This window comes from Polistes fuscatus, unplaced genomic scaffold (assembly GCF_010416935.1).
Source record: "Polistes fuscatus isolate 324 unplaced genomic scaffold, CU_Pfus_HIC Scaffold9, whole genome shotgun sequence".
NCBI lineage: Eukaryota > Metazoa > Arthropoda > Insecta > Hymenoptera > Vespidae > Polistes > Polistes fuscatus.
In genome coordinates, this window is record NW_025113173.1 from 4578100 (window position 1) to 4597486 (window position 19387).

General features: G+C 36.0%; 2 protein-coding genes across 7 annotated transcripts; both read left to right on the forward strand.

The window, feature by feature from the left end:
• The first annotated feature begins 309 nt into the window (after positions 1-309).
• LOC122525433 (BMP-binding endothelial regulator protein) lies at positions 310-16950 on the forward strand. 5 transcript variants are annotated; one of them, XM_043648234.1, is made up of 14 exons: positions 318-650; positions 1177-1353; positions 7467-7754; positions 9724-9809; positions 11389-11488; positions 12128-12304; positions 12414-12596; positions 12700-12959; positions 13095-13254; positions 13338-13525; positions 13609-14003; positions 14134-14378; positions 15342-15388; positions 16866-16950. In XM_043648234.1, exons 3-13 carry the CDS (start codon positions 7649-7651, stop codon positions 15383-15385), a joined length of 1944 nt encoding a protein of 647 aa, XP_043504169.1. In that variant the 5' UTR covers positions 318-650; positions 1177-1353; positions 7467-7648; the 3' UTR covers positions 15386-15388; positions 16866-16950. The 5 variants fall into 5 exon arrangements, with proteins under 5 accessions (XP_043504171.1, XP_043504169.1, XP_043504168.1 ...); XM_043648233.1 differs by lacking the exon at positions 16866-16950 and having other exon boundaries at positions 15342-16107; XM_043648236.1 differs by lacking the exons at positions 1177-1353; positions 16866-16950 and having other exon boundaries at positions 310-650; positions 15342-16107.
• Positions 16901-19222, forward strand: LOC122525442 (NADH dehydrogenase [ubiquinone] flavoprotein 1, mitochondrial). 2 transcript variants are annotated; one of them, XR_006305789.1, is made up of 7 exons: positions 16901-16986; positions 17169-17239; positions 17371-18039; positions 18117-18349; positions 18408-18611; positions 18697-18981; positions 19099-19222. XR_006305789.1 is itself a non-coding variant. In XM_043648254.1 (6 exons), exons 1-6 carry the CDS (start codon positions 16938-16940, stop codon positions 18887-18889), a joined length of 1419 nt encoding a protein of 472 aa, XP_043504189.1. In that variant the 5' UTR covers positions 16901-16937; the 3' UTR covers positions 18890-19222. The 2 variants fall into 2 exon arrangements, 1 of the variants encoding a protein (XP_043504189.1); XM_043648254.1 differs by having other exon boundaries at positions 18697-19222.
• Positions 19223-19387: the final 165 nt, after the last annotated feature.

A 19387-nucleotide genomic window follows, 5' to 3' on the forward strand; every position in this document is an offset into this window, starting at 1 on the left:
GGTTCGTTCTCTTTCCAACTTATCCCTCTCGCTCATTTTCTTCTTCTTCTTCTACCCTCTCTCTCGCAAAATGTTTCGATCATTCCTTCTCTGTTTCTCTCATTAATTTTCTGTTTCTCTCTTCGTCTCTCATTGGTTCGTTCTCTTTCCAACTTATCCCTCTTGCTCATTTTCTTCTTCTCTTTCTCTCTCTTTCTTTCTCGCAAAATGTTTCAGTCATTCCTTCTCTCTCTCTCTCTTCCTCTTCGTCTCTCATTGGTTCGGTCTCTTTCCAACTTATCCCTCTCGCTCATTTTCTTCTTCTCTCCTCTCTGTATGTGTGTGTGTGTTCTGTGTGTGTGTGTGTGTGTGTGTTATTCCCACTCGACCACTTTGCCATTCCACTTCCCGAGAGTCCGGCGCGCGCACGCGCGACTCTTCCCAGACGCACGCTTCGAAAGTACGGTGTTACGCGGCGAAGAGGACCGATGTCAGTTTCGTGCCTCCACGAGTCCGAAGTGGAGAAAGAGCGAGCAAGCAAGAAAAGAGAGAGAGAGAAACAAGAGGAAGAAGAAGAAGAAGTAGTAGAAGTAGTAGTAGAAGAAGAAGACGAAGAAGAAGAAGAAGAACGAGAGGAACGCATTCACCGAAATGTCGTCTCATCCTCGCGAGTACTCACTTATTACCCACGTTATTCTATCACTTGTCGTCGAAGATCATCCTCGTCGTTGTTCCTCGTCGATGCTTGAAAGCCGATAAAATAAATCATTTACCTGAAGAGAGAGAAACTTCAACTAAAAACTCGCGCGCGAGATTTATCGATCATCGAAGAAGCCTTTCTCTCTCTCTTTCTCTTTCTCTTTCTCTTTCTCTTTCTCTCTCTTCCTCTTCCTCTTTTTCTTTTTCTTTCTTTTCCCTTTTTTTCTTCTTTTTTCCTTTTTTATATTTCTTACTATTCTACAGTTCTATTCGTTGCTTATGCATTTATGATCTTTTGAAAGATATCGTTGGTTCAGATCTATGCGCACTGGATCTTTGCGAAATTGTGCCGCGTAACGCGGGTGTTTTGTATTCTTTATTCAATTCTCTGTATTTTGATTTTATCCTTCCTCCCCCTTCTTTCTCCTCCTCCTCCTCCACTACCTCCTCTTCTTCTTCTTCTTCTTCTTTTATTCTTTATTTTTCTTCTCGTCAAAGAAGAAAATGACGGAAGTGCGTAATAAAAAGGAAATGTATGTAAATGTTAATCGCGGTGTGTCGTACTCGCGAGTTATTTATCGTGTATTTCTACGAGTGGACAAGTTTTAGGATCACTCGTGAAATCTTCTAACAATAAGTGATAAGGAAACGAAACGATCTCTTCGCCGAAACGAGGTACTTATTTATCATTTATTATTCTTTCTACGAATCTTGTTTTTTGTTTCTTTCTCTCTCTCACTGTCTCTATGTTTATAATCAATCGTTCTTTCGAAAGATCGCAATCCAATGTGTCTATAACACGTTTGTTGTTTCCTTTTTTCTTCTTTTTTTTTCTTTCTTTCTTTCTTTTCTTCGATCGAGCGCATTGTCCGATAAAGAAATAAATCATTTGTTGGTATGCGGAGAACTGACAATCAGAATCACCGATGACGTTCGGCGAATGGCACTTTCGCACCTAACTGTAAATTATATAGATATCTATATGTGCACTTTATTTACATATATATATATACTTCAACTATATAATATATAAATATTGTTAAGAGTTATGTCTATTATATGAGCAGATTTTATTATCGTTGGAAAAAGAAAAGAAAAAGAAAAAAATTGACATTCATGATACTTCACCGACTATAAAACGCAACGCCTAGAAAATATTAGCATTTTAATCGACTCGTTCAGATCATTTTCATCGAATCTTACACCTCGTTTATTGTTTTACCACGAAGAGTAAACTTAAGAAGACTTTAAATTATTCTCCTTTTCGACGCTTGTAATATATCTATATATTTTATACAAAAAATGTTCCGAGCATTAAATAACAAAATATGAATGTTTGCACTTTCAACGAGGTATTCCCTGGTTTGGTTCATCGACCCAACGATATTCGATTTAAATCGCGTGTTACATGCGATCCCGCGCGTTTTATTCGATCGTATTTGACGTACGAGACCCTTTCGGTCTCTTGATCGATTCATCGATCGATCGATCGCTCGATCCTCGGTCAATAATATCGATTACATTTAATAAACTTGCGTATCTTAAGTGAGGAATGATATATGTGTTTATATTCGATAAAACAAAAAGAAAATTATACTAACTGCGGTATGGAATTATGATTGCATTTATTTAAGTATAATCATTACATTTGATTATTTTAATTTATGTTAATCTCAAAACAAACAGAAAGTTATACTTACAACCCGTTGTAGAATATTGTCGATTAATTCACTTCATATAATAATTATAAACGATTACAATTAATTTACATATGTTTTTAATGTAAATACGTGACAAGTAAAACGAATCAATCGGTAACACCTGTTAGATATACTGTTATTATTTAAACGATACGAAAACAATAGCGTAGATCAAAGATAATTAGATTTCGCGTTTAATTAACTCGAAATAGTTTTAACGAATTTCTTCTACGAAATAAATCGGTTATACGATAACCGGACCGATCTTTTCTCTCTCATCTAATCGTTTTATTATACTGGCAGACAACGGATTAAAAAGAACTCGTAAGGTCGAATTCTGACTCGTTCGGTGAACCTCTGACTGACTCACACCGGCAGATGCATTCTTATGCGATGCGAAACGATCGAAAGTATTATTCTTTGCTCTTAAATCGGAGATAAGGCGAGCTCGTCGTCTGGTCTCTTTCTCTTTCTCTCTCTCTCACATATACACACACACATTCTCTCACACATAATTCATATAAAACATCCTCGTCTTCGTCCATTAAAATTTCAAGCTGTAGGATGTAATTTGGTCGAGGAAAACAAAACTCCCGGCCGGGGACTTCAAATTCGCTTGGTTGAGTCGTCTTCTGTCCTTTTCTCTTTCGTTTTAACAGGTCACTCAAAAAAAGATGGAAAAAAATGGGAGAACGAGAGAGAGAGAGAGATACACACACGCACGCACACACATTATTTACGTACGTACGAGATTGTCGTAGAAATTTCGCCCACACTCGTGCCACTTTTTTTCTCTTCTCTCCTCTCCTCTCTCCTCTTCTCCTCTCCTCTCCTCTCGTCTCTGTGGAAACCTTAGAAAATTGCTAACGCGCGAAAAATTCAAGGAGCAGCGGCATTGTCATGCGAATAACGAGAACGCGAACGTGGTCGGACGCGTATAAAGAAACGCATTGGAAAAATTCCGCGCATCAATAAGCGCGAGAGCCACGATATAATAATAACGCGATCGATAAATAAACGATCGATACGATCTTTTTCAATCGGAATAAAAACGATCGGAGAATAATATGTCTCTTGGGTTTTTTTTCTCTTTTTCTTTTCCTTTTTAAAAGAGAAAGATAGAAGGAGATAGAGAGAGTGTGCGCGTGCGTGCGTGCGAGAGAGACAGAGAGACAAATTATCGGATTGGTCAACCAGCAATGTGTAGGAATGTTTATTAGTTTGTATAGAAATTTGAATGTAAGACTTTAAATAAGATTTTATTGAAAATGCGTTTACTAATTTATATCTAAATGAATGACAGGAGTTTTTCCTCGTCGCGGGTTCCCCCCTCCTCCCCCCCACCCGCCGCCGCCGCCTTCCTCTCTTAATTATATTATCCCTCCTACATTAATTTATGTAACTGTAATAAAACTCATTTGGTAATCGAATATTAAAATACGATTTATTAGCTTTACCGATTTCTCCGCGTATGCGTATTTATTAATTAGTGTAAATAATACTTTTTTTTTTATATTTTTCTCAATGCGTATACATATCTGGAAATGTTTTTCTAACGATTATCAGTGAATTGACGGCTTAGAAACTTCGTGGAAAATCGTAAAAATAAAACCAGTCGAACATATTTAATTATTTAATATTGAAAGTTTTTACTCGCTCACGTAGATTAGTAGTTGTTAAATATTTTTCCAATTTTTAGTTAAATTAACATAAATGACTCGGATAAACGATGGAATCGTATAAGTAGATTCGATAAAGATCAAAACGCATGGTCGATAATGGCATTGCATTAGATTACTTTATAATGTGTACGATTGCTTAAGTACCATTTATGTTGTCTCCCGGCTGATAATTGCTATCGTACGAGCTACGATTACAGCTAAGGGAGAGAGAAGAGGGTGAGGAGGAGAAGGAGGAGAAAGAGAAGAAGGAAGGGGGGGTATTTAAGGATACCGATACAGGATACCTAATTCATTATTACAAGTTTTGCATCTGTGGTGTACGTTTAATGTATCGGAACTCTCTCAAACAGGCGCGTGCCGATTTTCTATCAAAGTATGTATAAAAAAAAAAAAAAAGAAGGGAAAGAAAGAAGAAAACGAAGAAAAATAGGAAACGGAAAGAAAAAACAAATCGTACCGTTAATTCCTAGAATTACAACGTTCGCGATTAATCTCTTAACGAGGGGGAATATTCGATTATTACCTTCCATCTATTAAATGAATTATTCTCGTCTTTCTAGAAGCTTATCTTTTTATTAATTAATTATTAATAATTCGTTTTGTTTCCTGGAATCCAGTTTTTCTTTGCTTTCGTTTTATGTTTTTTTGTTGTTGTTGTTGTTGTTGTTGTTGTTGTTGTCGTTATTTGTTATTACGTAGGATATTTACATTTTCCTTGATTTTTGTTTAATTAAATTCTTATTCATTGTTTTTTCCTGTTGGTACCATATTTGATATTGTTGTCGATTATAGGTTTCTATGTTAAAATATTTATTATATGTATGCATATGTATATGGCTTGATTGATCGATCGGTATAGGTTCGGTTATTGGAAAATATTCTTGTCAGTACTCGTGTTAGATAACCATAGAGTGTCGTCTTCTTACGCACGCACATAACAACACGCATTTATATAAATATATATATATATATGTGTGTGTGCATGTTGAAAATATGCAAAGAAGTCTGTGGAACGCGCGAATTGCGGAGAATTCGTCTTAAATTCAAACCGTGCAATGCTTCTTCTTCAGAGGAGGAAGAAAAGAAGAAAGAGGAGGAGGAGGAGGAGGAGGAGGAGGAAGAGAGGAGCCAACGATCTCGACTTTCACAAAATGGTTTGTTTCACTGGCGTAGGGAAAATGTTTCTTCCTGACGAGATCTTCCATACTTTGTCTCTCTCTCTCTCTCTCTTCCTCAAATTCTTTCTCTGACAAATTCTTTCTTTTATCTAACCAATTACCTCACAAATTCTTTCCTTATCTGAAATATTATCTTTACCTTTTTATTCCTTTTAGTCCTTTCCTATCTTTTCCTCTTTAATTCCTCTCTTTCTCTATCTTTTTTTTTTTCTCATTTAATTTTCTTCCCCCAATTCTTACCTTCTTTCTTTCACCATAATTTTACCATTACTGTTTTCACTCGCTAATTCCCTCTCTCTCTCTCTTCCTTCTTTTTATTATTTATTTTTCTTCCCTTTCTTTTCCCTCCCTACGTTTGATCTAATTCCACTCATTTATTTACCCCCCCCCGTTTCTCTTTTTCTCTAATTTATTTTTCTCCTCCCATCATTTCTTTCCATTTCTCCTCGTCTTTCTTTCACTCATAAGCTTATTCTTCTTTTTTTTCCTCACTCATTAATTTCTTCTCTCATGGACACGTGCTCGTGTTTATGAGTTTCTTTTCCCTTTTCCACCTCCTCCTCCTCCTCCTCCATCGTCGTCACCCAACTACGTCAGTAAGATCGGGGCTCTCACATCAGTATTGCGCTCGCGCGCACTATGGATAGAGAAGAAACACGAACAACAACAGCAACAGCAAAAGCAACAGCAAAAGCAACAGCAACAGCAACTACACACACAACAGACACGCTTGACCGGCCCCCCTTTCTTCTTTGCCCCCCTTTTACTCTTTCTTTCCTTCTTTTCCTTCATCTCCTCCTCTTCCTCCTCTTCTTTCTCCTCTTTTGCGCTGCGCTAAAACACAGCTCGGAGCTGCTCTCCACGCTCCACCTTCCACGAGGATCGTTTTATTTCGCGCGGATCGTGTTCGTGCGCACTCCTCATTTGCGCAAATACCTATATACATTAGTCTTTATATATATATACATGCACCCATACATAAGTAAAATTGAACGCATGTATGTATACGTGTACGCATAATATACCAACGTACACTTGTTTGTTGTATACATGCCTGTATTTACATATATTTCTTTGTGCGTGTGTGTGTATGTGTGTGTGTATAGATACGCGAGTTAAAATAAAGTAATGTTGGATATTTTTTTTATATTATAGAAAACAAAAAAAAGGAACAATAAAATAAAAAGATAAATAACTTGCGCACCGCGCACTCAAAGAGAAACACTTGCGCGAAAGGGTCTTTGCTTCTGCTTCTTCTTCTTCTTCTTCTCGAGTGTGCACGTGCACTCTCGCGCCAAAACACCTGCAACGGGGAACGATCATGGAGGAACATTTAAATGAATCCTCCTCTTTGGTATTCGACACGTAGATCTAACGTGACTCTGATTTTACTTCGAGATTTGTGAACGTGTCTCTCTTTTTTTTTTTTTCTTTTTTCCTTTTTCCTTCCTCGACATTTTTATTATCATTTTTCTTCTTTTTATTTTTTTTTTCGTTCAGCCTATTCTTTCTCTTTTCTTTTCTATATGTTTACAGGAAGATACACGTGAAATATATTTGTACATATTAACTTTTCTTTTTTTCTCTTAAACGTGTTTTTTTTCTTTTCGTTTATTTTACTTTACGTACTTTCGTTAGATTGAATTCGCGCGAACGATTAAACGCCACGCATAGATCGTATGGATTTTTCATGAAATTCTATCATAAATTTGAAAGATTTCACTCTTTGGCAAAACACACCGTGTGTCATTCCTTAGAATTCGATAAAAATATCAATGGCATTCGGCTATTTATATTTTTCTTTACAATCCTTTGACATTAAAGATATGCAATAGGGAAGCACGTTGTACTGCTATTTTTTGAAGAGTAGAAATATATTAAAAAATAAACCGCGCGCATCACATCTCTCAAAAAATCTTTGAAAGAATGCACTAATATATATATATATCGATGTATATTTTAAGAAACGTAATAACATGCAATAAAAGTGGTTAAATCTGATCATCGCATAAAATCGACTTACGTGAAAAACACGCATTGCAGAGACCAAATCTTCTTCATTCTTATCTTACTTTTTCTTCTCTCTTCTCATTTTAATTTTTTTATTTATATTTCATTTTCAGGCAGGAAAAAATCATCCCTTCTCATTCTCTTCGTTTTTTTTTTCATTTCTTTTCAATCGATCAACAAATTTTACTAACGCTTACTAATTTTTTCTTCATTTTCAGATTATCCCGAATTTCCTCGATCCCTGAACCAACGGTATAAGACCAAAAAATTGAAGGAAGGGCTAAGCAAATTTTTCGACGAAAAAGGAAAACAAGAAGTGGACGAGTAGAAACCATTTACTTACCTGTATAGAAAAAAAAAAAGAAGAAGAAGAAGAAGAAGGAAAAAGAAAAAAAGGAAAATGGAGTTGGTATCAGTGACCTCATCGACACCATTGGCGTTGGCTTTGGCCCTGGCCTTCCTATCAGCGGCACGTCGTTGCGATAGTGCATCGGAAACTATCAAAGGTGCGAAATGGAGATGAGCTTAGAATATATATGCATCTGTTGAATTTTAAATGGAAAAGTGCATTCGAATAGTCTTTCTCTCTCTCTCTCTCTCTCTCACTCCTTCATTCTTGATATCATTTTCTCTTTTTGTCTGTCTGTCTGTCTGTCTGCCTGCTTGCCTGTTTCTCTATCTTTTTCTCATAGATCTCGCGTCCTAGCGTAGTTCAGGCGCGTCACGCTCCATTTGTGACTTTTAAACGTTCTATTCTTGGACTATCTCCATTATCTCTCGGTCTATTTGCGCCAAGTCGAGTCGAATCATGGTCCGACGATGATTCGAAAAAGAAAATGATACAGAAAGAAAGAAAGAGAGAGAGAGGAAGAGAGAGTAAGGGAAAGAAAACTCATCTGGGGCGCTTTGTTTCGGTGAATTCGCGATACCCATGACGAATCTTTTGAATTTATCTCTCTCTCTCTCTCCTTCTTTCTTTCTTTCTTTCTTTATTTCAAGAATCGTAAAGACCACCAACACAAATCGGTATTCGTGTCTTCTTCTTCTTCTTCTTCTTCTTCTTCCACTGACGCGAAAGTAAAAGTAACTTTATGGCCGGTTAACCGGCGGTTCCGCGAATGCTGCACGGGAAATGGCAAAAGCCAACGACAAAGTTGGTCTCCGTGCCTGTATCCCGCGTAAACTTCGATTTACGACGTAACCTCATACACGAGAGACTATTTCTAGAGAGAAAGAGAAAGAGAGAGAGAGAGAAATTCTGTATGCGTTCAACAGGAGCTTCCTGAGAAATCTTCGAAGCGTTGTGTAAACGCGGAACCGAACGTACGTACCGTCTCTTCTGTAGATTCAACTAATCGTGAGAAATTCTTTTTATTCGTACTTCATTTGCACGTATCATTCAAACGTTTCATTTAGCGTCGTCGTACGTTTATTCGAAAGAAAGAACTTTTAGAAATTTTAACAGGAATATTTTGTCTTGGACAAGACGAAAAAAAGGAAAGGGGATACAAATTTTGTATGAATAATAAAATCGTAGAAAAAAAAGAGAAAAAGAGATGGAGACATTAGGTGTCAGGTAGAAGTGAAAGAGAATGTTAAGAAAACGGTCGCGGAACGCCAACGCTGCGTCCTTTCTCGCACGCATTCCTTCAAACTTTTTAAAATAACATTAACCGCAAGAATTTTTATTTCAATTCAATCAAATATATATAGATCTAAATTAATTGTATTAATTTATATTATTAAATAACGATGTAATATATATATATATATATAAATAGATAATTTCATATTGGAAAATATCACGTGAACGCGGACGTTTGAAATTTCAAAAGATGGCGCCCCGCGTGGGCGGCCATTATCGATATATCGATGCGTCGTCGTCGGGGCGGCAAATTTAAAAGTTAAGTCACGCGTGACGCTTTTTTTCTCTTCGATTTAGGGAAAACAGATAATCGAATTCTATCAAAATTTTCTAACGTCGCACGATATTCTCGTATAATTGATCGAAATAGAATGATAGATGCTAAACTTAGAGGAAAATGATTAGAATAATGAATCTATTGATTTATTGTGATCGTTCTTCTATTCGAATTGGTTTTTTTTTTTTTATCGTCGATATCGTGATCGACGTACAAAATTGCTTGTCAATCGATTAGAAAATCGTCTAACGTATAGTATGTACTTATTCACTTATATATGTACGAAGCACGTACGAGACGCGTTGGTACGGAAGAAATCGAACGAAGGAAGCCTCCAGAATGCGAAGGTCGATCTCATAGGAATGCTTTGTATCGTGCACAATTCTTGATGTCGCAAGGATCCTTACGGCGGATTGATTACGTTCATGATGTTAACTTCCTCCTCCTCCTCCTCTTCTTCCTCCTCGTCCTCGTCCTCCTCTTTCTCGTTCTCTTGCTTTTACTCATAATTTTCCACGATTTATAACGTATCGATCGATTTCTTTTCACGCAGGAAGCAGGGAGACGTGTGACATCGAGGGGGAAGATTTCACCGTCGACAAAATCCCAAATACCAGGTGTTTCACTTGCATTTGTAAGGTGAGTACATTGATATATATTAAAAATATTCTATCGAATGTTAAGAAGTATATCGGTAAAAAATATATTCCACAGCGCGTGTGTTATTTACACGAATACAAGATATCAAACGTTTTGGAATTAAAAATAAAAAGAAAATTAAACAAGAAACTAATACCATTATTTTCACGATTACGAACAAGCAAAAAAAAATATGCCCACGACGTTATTAGCCAACCCGATACTTAAGTTTTCAAAGTCTGTCTGTTCTTAAAAAAAAAAAAAAAAGAAAAAAGAAAATAGCCGCAAGAAAAAAATAGAATGTCATTGAATCGTTAATCGCATTAGGAATTGTAATTTATTAATGCACTCGCCTCGGTGGTTCTTGAATTTTTATGACATTCTTTGTCTTTCTTTCCTTTTTTTATATTTCTTCGTTTAATTCGTTTAATCGACGCGCGATTTTAATTACGCATAGGGTTTATTAACGTAAACTTTAATTAGATTTTCAAGATCGATTGTTTTAGCGATAGAATAAATTTTGTTATTATCTTTCGTCTTTTTTCCTCTCTCTTTCTTTTCCTTTTCTTTTCTTTTCTTTTCTTTTCTTTTCTTTTTTTTTTTATTTTAAAGAGATAAATCCTCCCCCACACATGGTTGATTGGTTGGTTGGTAGTAGTCTAATATCAGCATTTAACAGTTTCATGACGACGGCGAGACGGATAAGAAGACATCTCGTTAGAGCACGTAGCCCGTTTTCATAGTCCAATTCGCAGATTACGTTGTTATCTTTTTCTCTTTCTCTCTTCTGTTATAGCGAAACCAAACGAAACGAAACTAAACTAAACTTAACTAAACTAAACTAAACTAAATTAAACTAAACTAAACACTGCAACGGGGTTCTTTTTATTTTTTTTACTCTTCCGTTGTTTTACGTTCCCATTATTATTATTCTTCTCTTTATTTTACGCGAACGCAAACATAATAATAAAGAAATTTTCGAAGGAGAATTTTCTCGCGTGAGTTCGCTCATGCGACGTTTACGTACTAAGGGGCTTACGCTTAAAAGAGGTTAAAGAAGAGTTGGCCTGGTTCGGTAGGTCAGAGCAAAAGAATTTCCACTTGGACCACCCGGTCCGGCGATAGATATTTTATGCTCTCGATCTTACGATGGTGGAGAACTCTCACGAAGAGAGAAAGAGAGAGAGAGAGAGATTTCTCGTGCGAGACTCAACGCAGACGCCAACAACGAGTTGTTCTCCTACTTTATCTCCTCCTTTCGTTCATTGACTCGACCATCTCTGCGTTTCATCGTTCATATTTTTTACTTTTTCCTTCTAATAAAAAAAAAAAATTAAAAAATAAAAAATAAAACACACACAAAATTCCAATATATTTTTAGCCGCAAAAGTGTTAACGTTCTCTTCTATCGTTCTCGATTATTAAATAATTGTTTCGTTTATTATTATCTTCTTTTTTTTATGAACACACTATATATATATTTTTTCGTTATGCTCGTATTGGACACTCGTCAGTCGATCTAAAGATTTTCTCGTTGTCCTCATATTCCCTTTTTCATTCTGCTTGTTTTTTTTTTTAGAACGGATTCGTGGAGTGTCAGAAACAACATTGTCCGAATATCGATGGTTGTTATACCCCATTGGAGGTTCAAGAAAACCAGTGTTGCCGCATGTGCAAAGGTACGTTACGCTAATGAAGCTAATCAACTTGCTAACAGGCGAGCTCAAATTAGCGACACTGTCCAACAAAAATTTCTTATTTTCTTATCTTTTTTATATTACGGGGAAGAGTGTGAAAGAGTAAGGGAAATAAAAAAAAGAAAAAAGAAAGAGAGAGAGAGAGAGAGAGAGAAGAAGGGAATGGGAGGAGGAACGGGAAGCATTGTTTTAAGGCACAAAGACGCTTCTGTTCGTCGACACCGCGATAAACTCGAGGAACTGTTTACGCTAAAACTCCCTGACAGATGCTCTCCGTCCCCTTATCAATCTCTATTAATTATGTTAATTGTGACGTAAGTCCCGTTGTCGAACGTCTCTCTCTCTCTCTCTCTTTCTCTAAGTAAGATGACAAAACTCACGAGTATAATTCTGGAAAAATAACCAAGAGAGACCATCATCATCATCATATATTCCTTGTCTGTCCCATTATAATTAGTGTGTTATATTTCATTTTATTTTCAACTCTCTGACACGATTTCACATTCTTCAGGAAGTACATTTCATTTCAGATTTCTTGTCGTTCTTTCTTGTTTTTTTTTTTCTTGTTTTTTTTTCTTTTTGTTCATTTTTTTATTCACACGTTAAATGATGCGATTACAGGCTGCCTTCGAAACGGAGTTTATCACGAATCCGGCACAAAGTGGAACGATAGAAATGACCCTTGCAAGATCTTCATGTGCAGAGCTGGGGTTATCACCGAATCTAGGCAACGATGTTACACGCCTTGTTCGAAACCAATGCCAGCTTTGCCTGGGGAATGTTGTCCCGTTTGTCCAGGTACGATTAGATCTAATAAAAATCATTTATATTAGATATATTTTTCTTCAAACCTGTTCATTTTCTCTTTTCATTTTTTTCTTTTTTTTTCTTTCATTATTTTTTATAGGATGTTTCGTTAACGGTCAAAAAGTAACCGATGAGAGATCTTTCACCACAATCGAGGATCCTTGCGTAACCTGTAAATGTAATTCGAGTAGATTGAATTGTTCCAAACATGCTTGTCCTGTTCTTCATTGTCCAGCTTCGAGAATCTTTCACGAACCCGGGGACTGTTGTCCTCACTGCAAAGGTTTGTAAAAAAAAAAATAAAAAAAAAATAAAACAAAGATTATTAATCGTTCAAACATAATTATGTTTTTCACAGTGTTCAATTAAATTATTATTATCGACAGGTATTACAGAGTTTTTGCCACCTCCCAAAGGTGGTTGCATTTTGGGTACGACAGTTCACAATTCTGGTTCACAATTCTATCTGGACGAATGTACCCGTTGCATTTGTACGAACTCCGTGATATCGTGCGTAAGGGAAACATGTCCGGTATTGGAATGCACAAGCGAACATCAAATAACATTACCAGGTCGTTGTTGTCCGCAGTGTCCTTTGGTCGAGGAAAGCCGGGCTTCTTGCACGTACGGCGGCAGAACTTATGGGGCGAGTATTCTATCTTTATAAATTGTCTTTAATCTAATACGGATAATGAAACGATACAAAAAAGAAAATAAAAAGAAAAATAGAATCTTGACGTTAATGCAATCGAGTTTAAATGTTTATTTTTGACCTAGGCAGGATGGCGAAACTTGGAAGCTTGATTCCTGTAAGGCATGCGCTTGCATGCAAGGTAAGGTACGATGCGCAATGCCGATGTGTCCATCATTGAATTTACCATGTCCACCAAATTCAAAATTGGAGCACCCCAAAGACCAATGTTGTCCTCGTTGCGTTGAAAGTAAATATGATTGTTAAAAATGAATACGCCTAGAAAATGAAATTGTTCAACAAGGAAACAGAATAAAAGTATTTTTCAATCAGGTGATGGTGTATGCACTGTCTTCGGTGACCCCCATTACCGCACCTTCGACGGCAAATTCTTCAGCTTCAAAGGCGCGTGCAAGTATCAGTTGGCTAGCGACTGCGTCGGACATACGTTTAGCATACGCGTGACGAACGACGCCGGCATGACGAGATCTTCGGCATGGACGAAAACGATTGCCATGAAGGTATTATACTTGATGTATTACGTAATAGAGAAGAACAAGTGATTTATTTCTTCTCCTTTTATCTACAAATTCACCTCTTACAGATCGGCGATCTGAAGGTGAATCTGGGTCAAAAGATGAAGGTAAAAGTGAATGGTAAGAGGGTCGACGTACCTTACAGTGTGGCGAACAAACTTGACGTTAACAGAACGGCCGACAGCATAATCGTTAATACACCGATCGGTATCAAAGTACTTTGGGATGGGATTAGTTTTCTTGAGATCTCAGCGTCTACTTCGTACCGAGGTAGATTGTGCGGATTATGTGGAAACTTTAATTCCTTACCGAAAGATGATTTTATGAGTAGACGGGGCAGACTCTTACAAGATCCTCAACCATTCGGCCAATCTTGGGCCGTTGGTGCTAAGAAGAAGTGCACGCCTACACGCACTTTAAATCCTGACAGGGAGAGACGTTGCAGGGGAAGGAAGGATCATAGGTAAAGATCTAATAAAATGATTATTCTATCTAGAAACGGAATGTTTATTATATAAACTATTATATACATATATATAGATACATATGATATTCTAGCGAACATAAACGTCTAAGTAACGTTCTGCTTACAGATTGTGCAATCGCCTGAGGTCGCAGATCTTTGATCCCTGCCACAAGAAAGTCAATCCAACGATGTACTACAAAGCATGTCTTCAGGATATGTGCGAGTGCCCGACCGAGCACTGCTATTGCGAGTCTTTCATGGCTTACGTTCACGAGTGCAAAAGATTGGGAATTCAATTGCCACACTGGAGAAAATCTACGAGATGTCGTACCATTTGGGATCAATCGAACAAGCCTGGGCCTTCGAGCAAACGTTTGCATTAAATACTGCGAACGTTTGTCCCTTCTATTTTTCTTTTTATATAATTTTTTTTTTTCTTCTTTTTATCGCGAAAGAAAAAAGTCGATGGACGATAACGTGTATATTTTCTTTTCTTTTTTTTTTTTCTAGATTTTTTAGATTTTTTTCTCTTCTTCTATTTTCTCTTTTCTCCGTTTGCATTTAGAGAGACTCGTAACGCGATGAATGTGTACCACGCGTGTTTTCTTTTGTATCACCTGTTGATATCTCTCATTCTTTTTTTTTTTTTTTATCATTATTACGTTCACTCGTTCTTTCTTTCATTTTCTATTCTCTCAATCTTTCTCTCTTTTTCTTGTCCGTTAACTTTTTGACAGCGCTAAACCTAATTCGTCTACAAAGTAGCGCAATCTTTAACGATTATGTGCTAGAACGACGAAATATCTACTAGTCAGCATTTAAACGTCGAGATATGCATTGATGGTGAACGAGCTTCTCCTTTCTATTTAGCAAATTATCAACAATGGTTCTATGCTGATAAGAGTAATTAATTAATTAATTAACAATTTAAAGAAACAAAACATATATGCATATCCACATATATAATAAAATATCTAAGACATCAAGAAAATACTCAAACTCGGCATGGACCATAGGACTACGTTTATCCATGACTCCTCGAGAATATTAAAGATCTCGTGTAACGTTCTAATGAGTGGCCTTGATAAGTCATTCTTACTTATATTGTTAGACCCCAAATCGAGATGAAATGAAGTTCGATGAATTTTATATAAGATAATCAGTTTGATTAACAAACGTTATAGGCAATGCAATAACACACAGACACACGCATATATACACGACGAGGATTTTATATCTCTCTCCCTCTTTCTCTCTCTCTCTTTCTTTATTTCTTTCTTTCTCTTTAGCGGCGATTTATTCTATTTCTGTTTTTCTTTCTTTTTAATGTTACAGAGCACCGTGCAGTATTTCGGCCGATGAGCAGGCTCGCGGCATAGCATGTACATAAGCATACATATTATATATATACGTACATACGTACATACACACATACATAAATACATCCCCAATTCAATAATAACATTCGGACGCGCATCGATCGAATTTTGTCATTATTTTCAAATTAATCCTTTCGTTACCAGCGCGACCCATATAGGGGTCCTATACCATGCGACGATAAATATGTATGAGCGAATTTATGTAAAACGATACTCGCGCCGAAGCATGCCGTAACGAAAGGATAAAGACGCGATTTCTATTTCTCTCTCTCTCTCTTTCTCTTTCCATTTCTATAGTTTTATTTGTAATTCTTTCTATTTCATTCTTTTTTTCGTGCTCTTTTCTTTCGATGCTCGCGAGTATAATTTTTGTTATACATATATCTATTATCTACATAGCCGATAACACAACGCTGACTTATTTTAGTTTAGTTCATACGTATCACAAATATTGTATATACGCTGCAAAAGATATGATTTTTAATTATTATTATTATTATTATTATAATTATTATTATTAAGTGAGCGATCTCCTCGCCTTGACCTTTCCTTCTTTTTATGATCTTTCAATTTTTGTTTTTTGTTTATCTTGTACTTTTTTGTGTTTCCTAATCATCCTTCTAACGCTTTAAAATAAGATATAAACTATCTTCTAATTACTTGTTTTATCCAAAATGTAAATAGAGAAAGATATAGCTAATAGACAACCTTGCAAAGATGAACGATTCATAATTTCTTTATTTTATCTTTTTATTCATAATTATAAATAAGTAATATACAATTTTATTCGTTAGTTTATATTTTAAAAACATATAATTAAAAATATTATTTTATATATACATATATATAATATTTTGTATGCACGTGTAATCTATCGCCAGGGGCATTAACAAATAGTTCCAAAATTTACTACTAGGTAGCGTTCATGTACTTCGATAGTATCGAACTTACCGTGAGACTTATCGAAATCGAAATTCAAAATAGAAAAGTAATCAAAATGATAAAGATATTCAAATGCATGTAATAGTGTCATTTCGATATTTATTTTGAAGAAAATAATCAACGAACGGCGAGTATTTGTTTATTTTAAAAAATTTATCTTTTTACTATATAGATTATTGATATCAAGGTAACCTTTTCAATTCTCGTCTGATTATCGTCGTGTAACGTTGTTTCTCGTTCTTTCTTACAGATTTTCGTTATATTTATAATATTACTAATTCGTGTTCAATATTTTTAAACAATAGTAATTATAATTTGATAACACTTGAAATGTACGATATATTTTAATGTAATACACATAAGTATAATGTAACGCAAATATCATCAAATCACGTTTCATTTTCATATTTCGTAATATTAATTGAATGCACGCGGTCGTTTTAAATCAATGATTCATTCCTAATTTTAATTCTAATTTTTATATTTATATGTCCAAATCAATTTTGGGAATTATTTTAAAGACTTCATTCCTCATCAGATGTCGTAGTTTATTTGAGTCACGCAGTATGACGTTAGACGTCAACCTGAACAAGTATTGGCAGATGGCAAGATGGCTGGTGCCATAGTACGGTGTTTTAAGATTCCAAAGAGACAATTAGGTAATTATTTTCTTTTATTGTAATTTTTTAATCATTCGAACTACTTCTAATTAAAAAGCGTAATAAATTTCACGAGTTGTGTGTTGTATACTTCGATTTACCATTGATTTAGAGGTTCTACGTACTACGTTTCTCTCGATTAGACAAGGTTATGTAATTAAACAATTTAAATCACTTTTTAGGTCTCTTGGGATCGTCGTTAACTAATCAGCAACAACAGAGATCCTTAGCAGATGCTGCTCCCGAGGGCAAAGTAAGTTTTTTACTTATTTTTTATTTACTTAAACATTTTTTTTTTATTTATTAGATTCATTAATTGTATAATAGGATGTATGTGTTGTCATTTAGTTTTGTGAATATTGAGAAGAATTTATTCGTTAATAGAAAGTCGGTGGTCCTTTAGCAGATGAAGATCGTATTTTTACTAATTTATATGGCAGACATGATTGGAGATTAAAGGGTGCATTAAAGAGGGGTGATTGGTATAAGACTAAGGAAATATTAGATAAAGGAGCCGATTGGATCATCAATGAGATTAAGATCTCTGGATTGAGAGGTAGAGGAGGTGCTGGTTTCCCTTCGGGTATGAAATGGTCCTTTATGAACAAACCGGCTGATGGAAGACCAAAGTATTTAGTTATCAACGGAGACGAAGGTGAACCAGGAACTTGCAAGGACCGTGAGATCCTGCGACATGATCCACACAAACTTGTAGAAGGATGTTTAATTGCTGGTCGTGCTATGGGTGCTTGTGCTGCATATATTTACATTCGTGGTGAATTTTATAACGAAGCTTCGAATATGCAAGTTGCTATTGCCGAAGCTTATCAAGCAGGATTAATTGGAAAGAATGCTTGTGGTTCTGGTTATAATTTTGACATCTTTGTACAACGTGGAGCTGGAGCGTACATCTGTGGAGAAGAGACAGCTCTTATTGAGTCTATCGAAGGGAAGCAGGGTAAACCTAGACTAAAGCCACCTTTCCCAGCAGACGTCGGTCTCTTTGGATGTCCGACCACAGTTACCAACGTTGAAACAGTTGCAGTCGCCCCTGTATGTTCTTCTATAATTTTATTAATTTCTTAAATAATAATATCTCATTGTACTATTCGATTACTCCCATCTCTTAGACAATCTGCCGACGTGGTGGTGCTTGGTTTGCATCCTTTGGAAGACCGCGTAATCATGGTACCAAATTGTTCAATATTTCTGGTCATGTTAATAATCCATGCACCGTTGAGGAAGAGATGTCCATTCCTTTGAAAGAATTGATCGAAAGGCATGCAGGTGGTGTGATTGGTGGATGGGATAATTTATTAGGTGTTATACCCGGAGGATCTTCGACTCCGGTCATTCCAAAAAAGTATGTCATATATCATACAAGTTAAAATATATCTTATTAATTTGGTTTTAAATTATAGCGTCTGCGATACGGTATTATTAGACTTTGACGATCTCATTCGAGTTCAAAGTGCTTTCGGAACGGCAGCAGTCATCGTAATGAACAAGCAAACTGATATTATCAAAGCTATTACTCGTTTGATTAGCTTTTACAAACACGAATCTTGCGGTCAGTGTACACCTTGTCGTGAGGGTATCAGTTGGATGTATAAGATTTTACAAAGGTTCGTCTTGGGAAGAATTCATTCACATATGTTTCGATAATCTATGAGTAGTATTATGTCATCTATATTCTTTCGTATAATTTAGGTTTAAGGAGGGAAACGCTGAAGAACACGAGATTGATATGCTATGGGAATTAACTAAACAAATCGAATTGCACACAATCTGTGCTTTAGCTGACGGTGCTGCGTGGCCTGTGCAAGGACTAATTCGTCACTTCAGACCTGAAATCGAAGCTCGCATCAAACAGAAGAAAGAGGCGGCTGCATCGTGTAATTAATAATGTGTAGTGTGGCAGCAGAGTATTTAAAAGAAAATAAGAAAAAAATAAAAGAAAGATCAGTTAACTTGTAGCAACCAGCAGGAAAAAAGGTGAACAATTATATTGACAAGGAAAGAACTAATTAATTAATTAATTGATTAAAAGGACGAGTAAAAATGATGGAGCTGGTTGGCTGGCTAGAAACTTTATCATTTTGTATTTTTCAGTGTACATACATATATAAAAAAGAAGATAGACGCGATAGTACGAAGTTTCTTATGTAAGATTCTTCCTGATCCTCATTTAAATATTAAATCGGGGTCGGTCAATAAAAAACGAAGGAAAACGCAATTTTCTCTCTCTCTCTCTCTCGCTCGCTCTTTCGCATCACACACCTGTGGTTCGTGCGTTCCAATGTAATTCCTCGTTTTATTTCATTCATTATTTTCTAAGGGAGGTAGCTTTCAAAAGTGTTCAGATAAAACATTTCATTGTTCTATATATATATATATATAT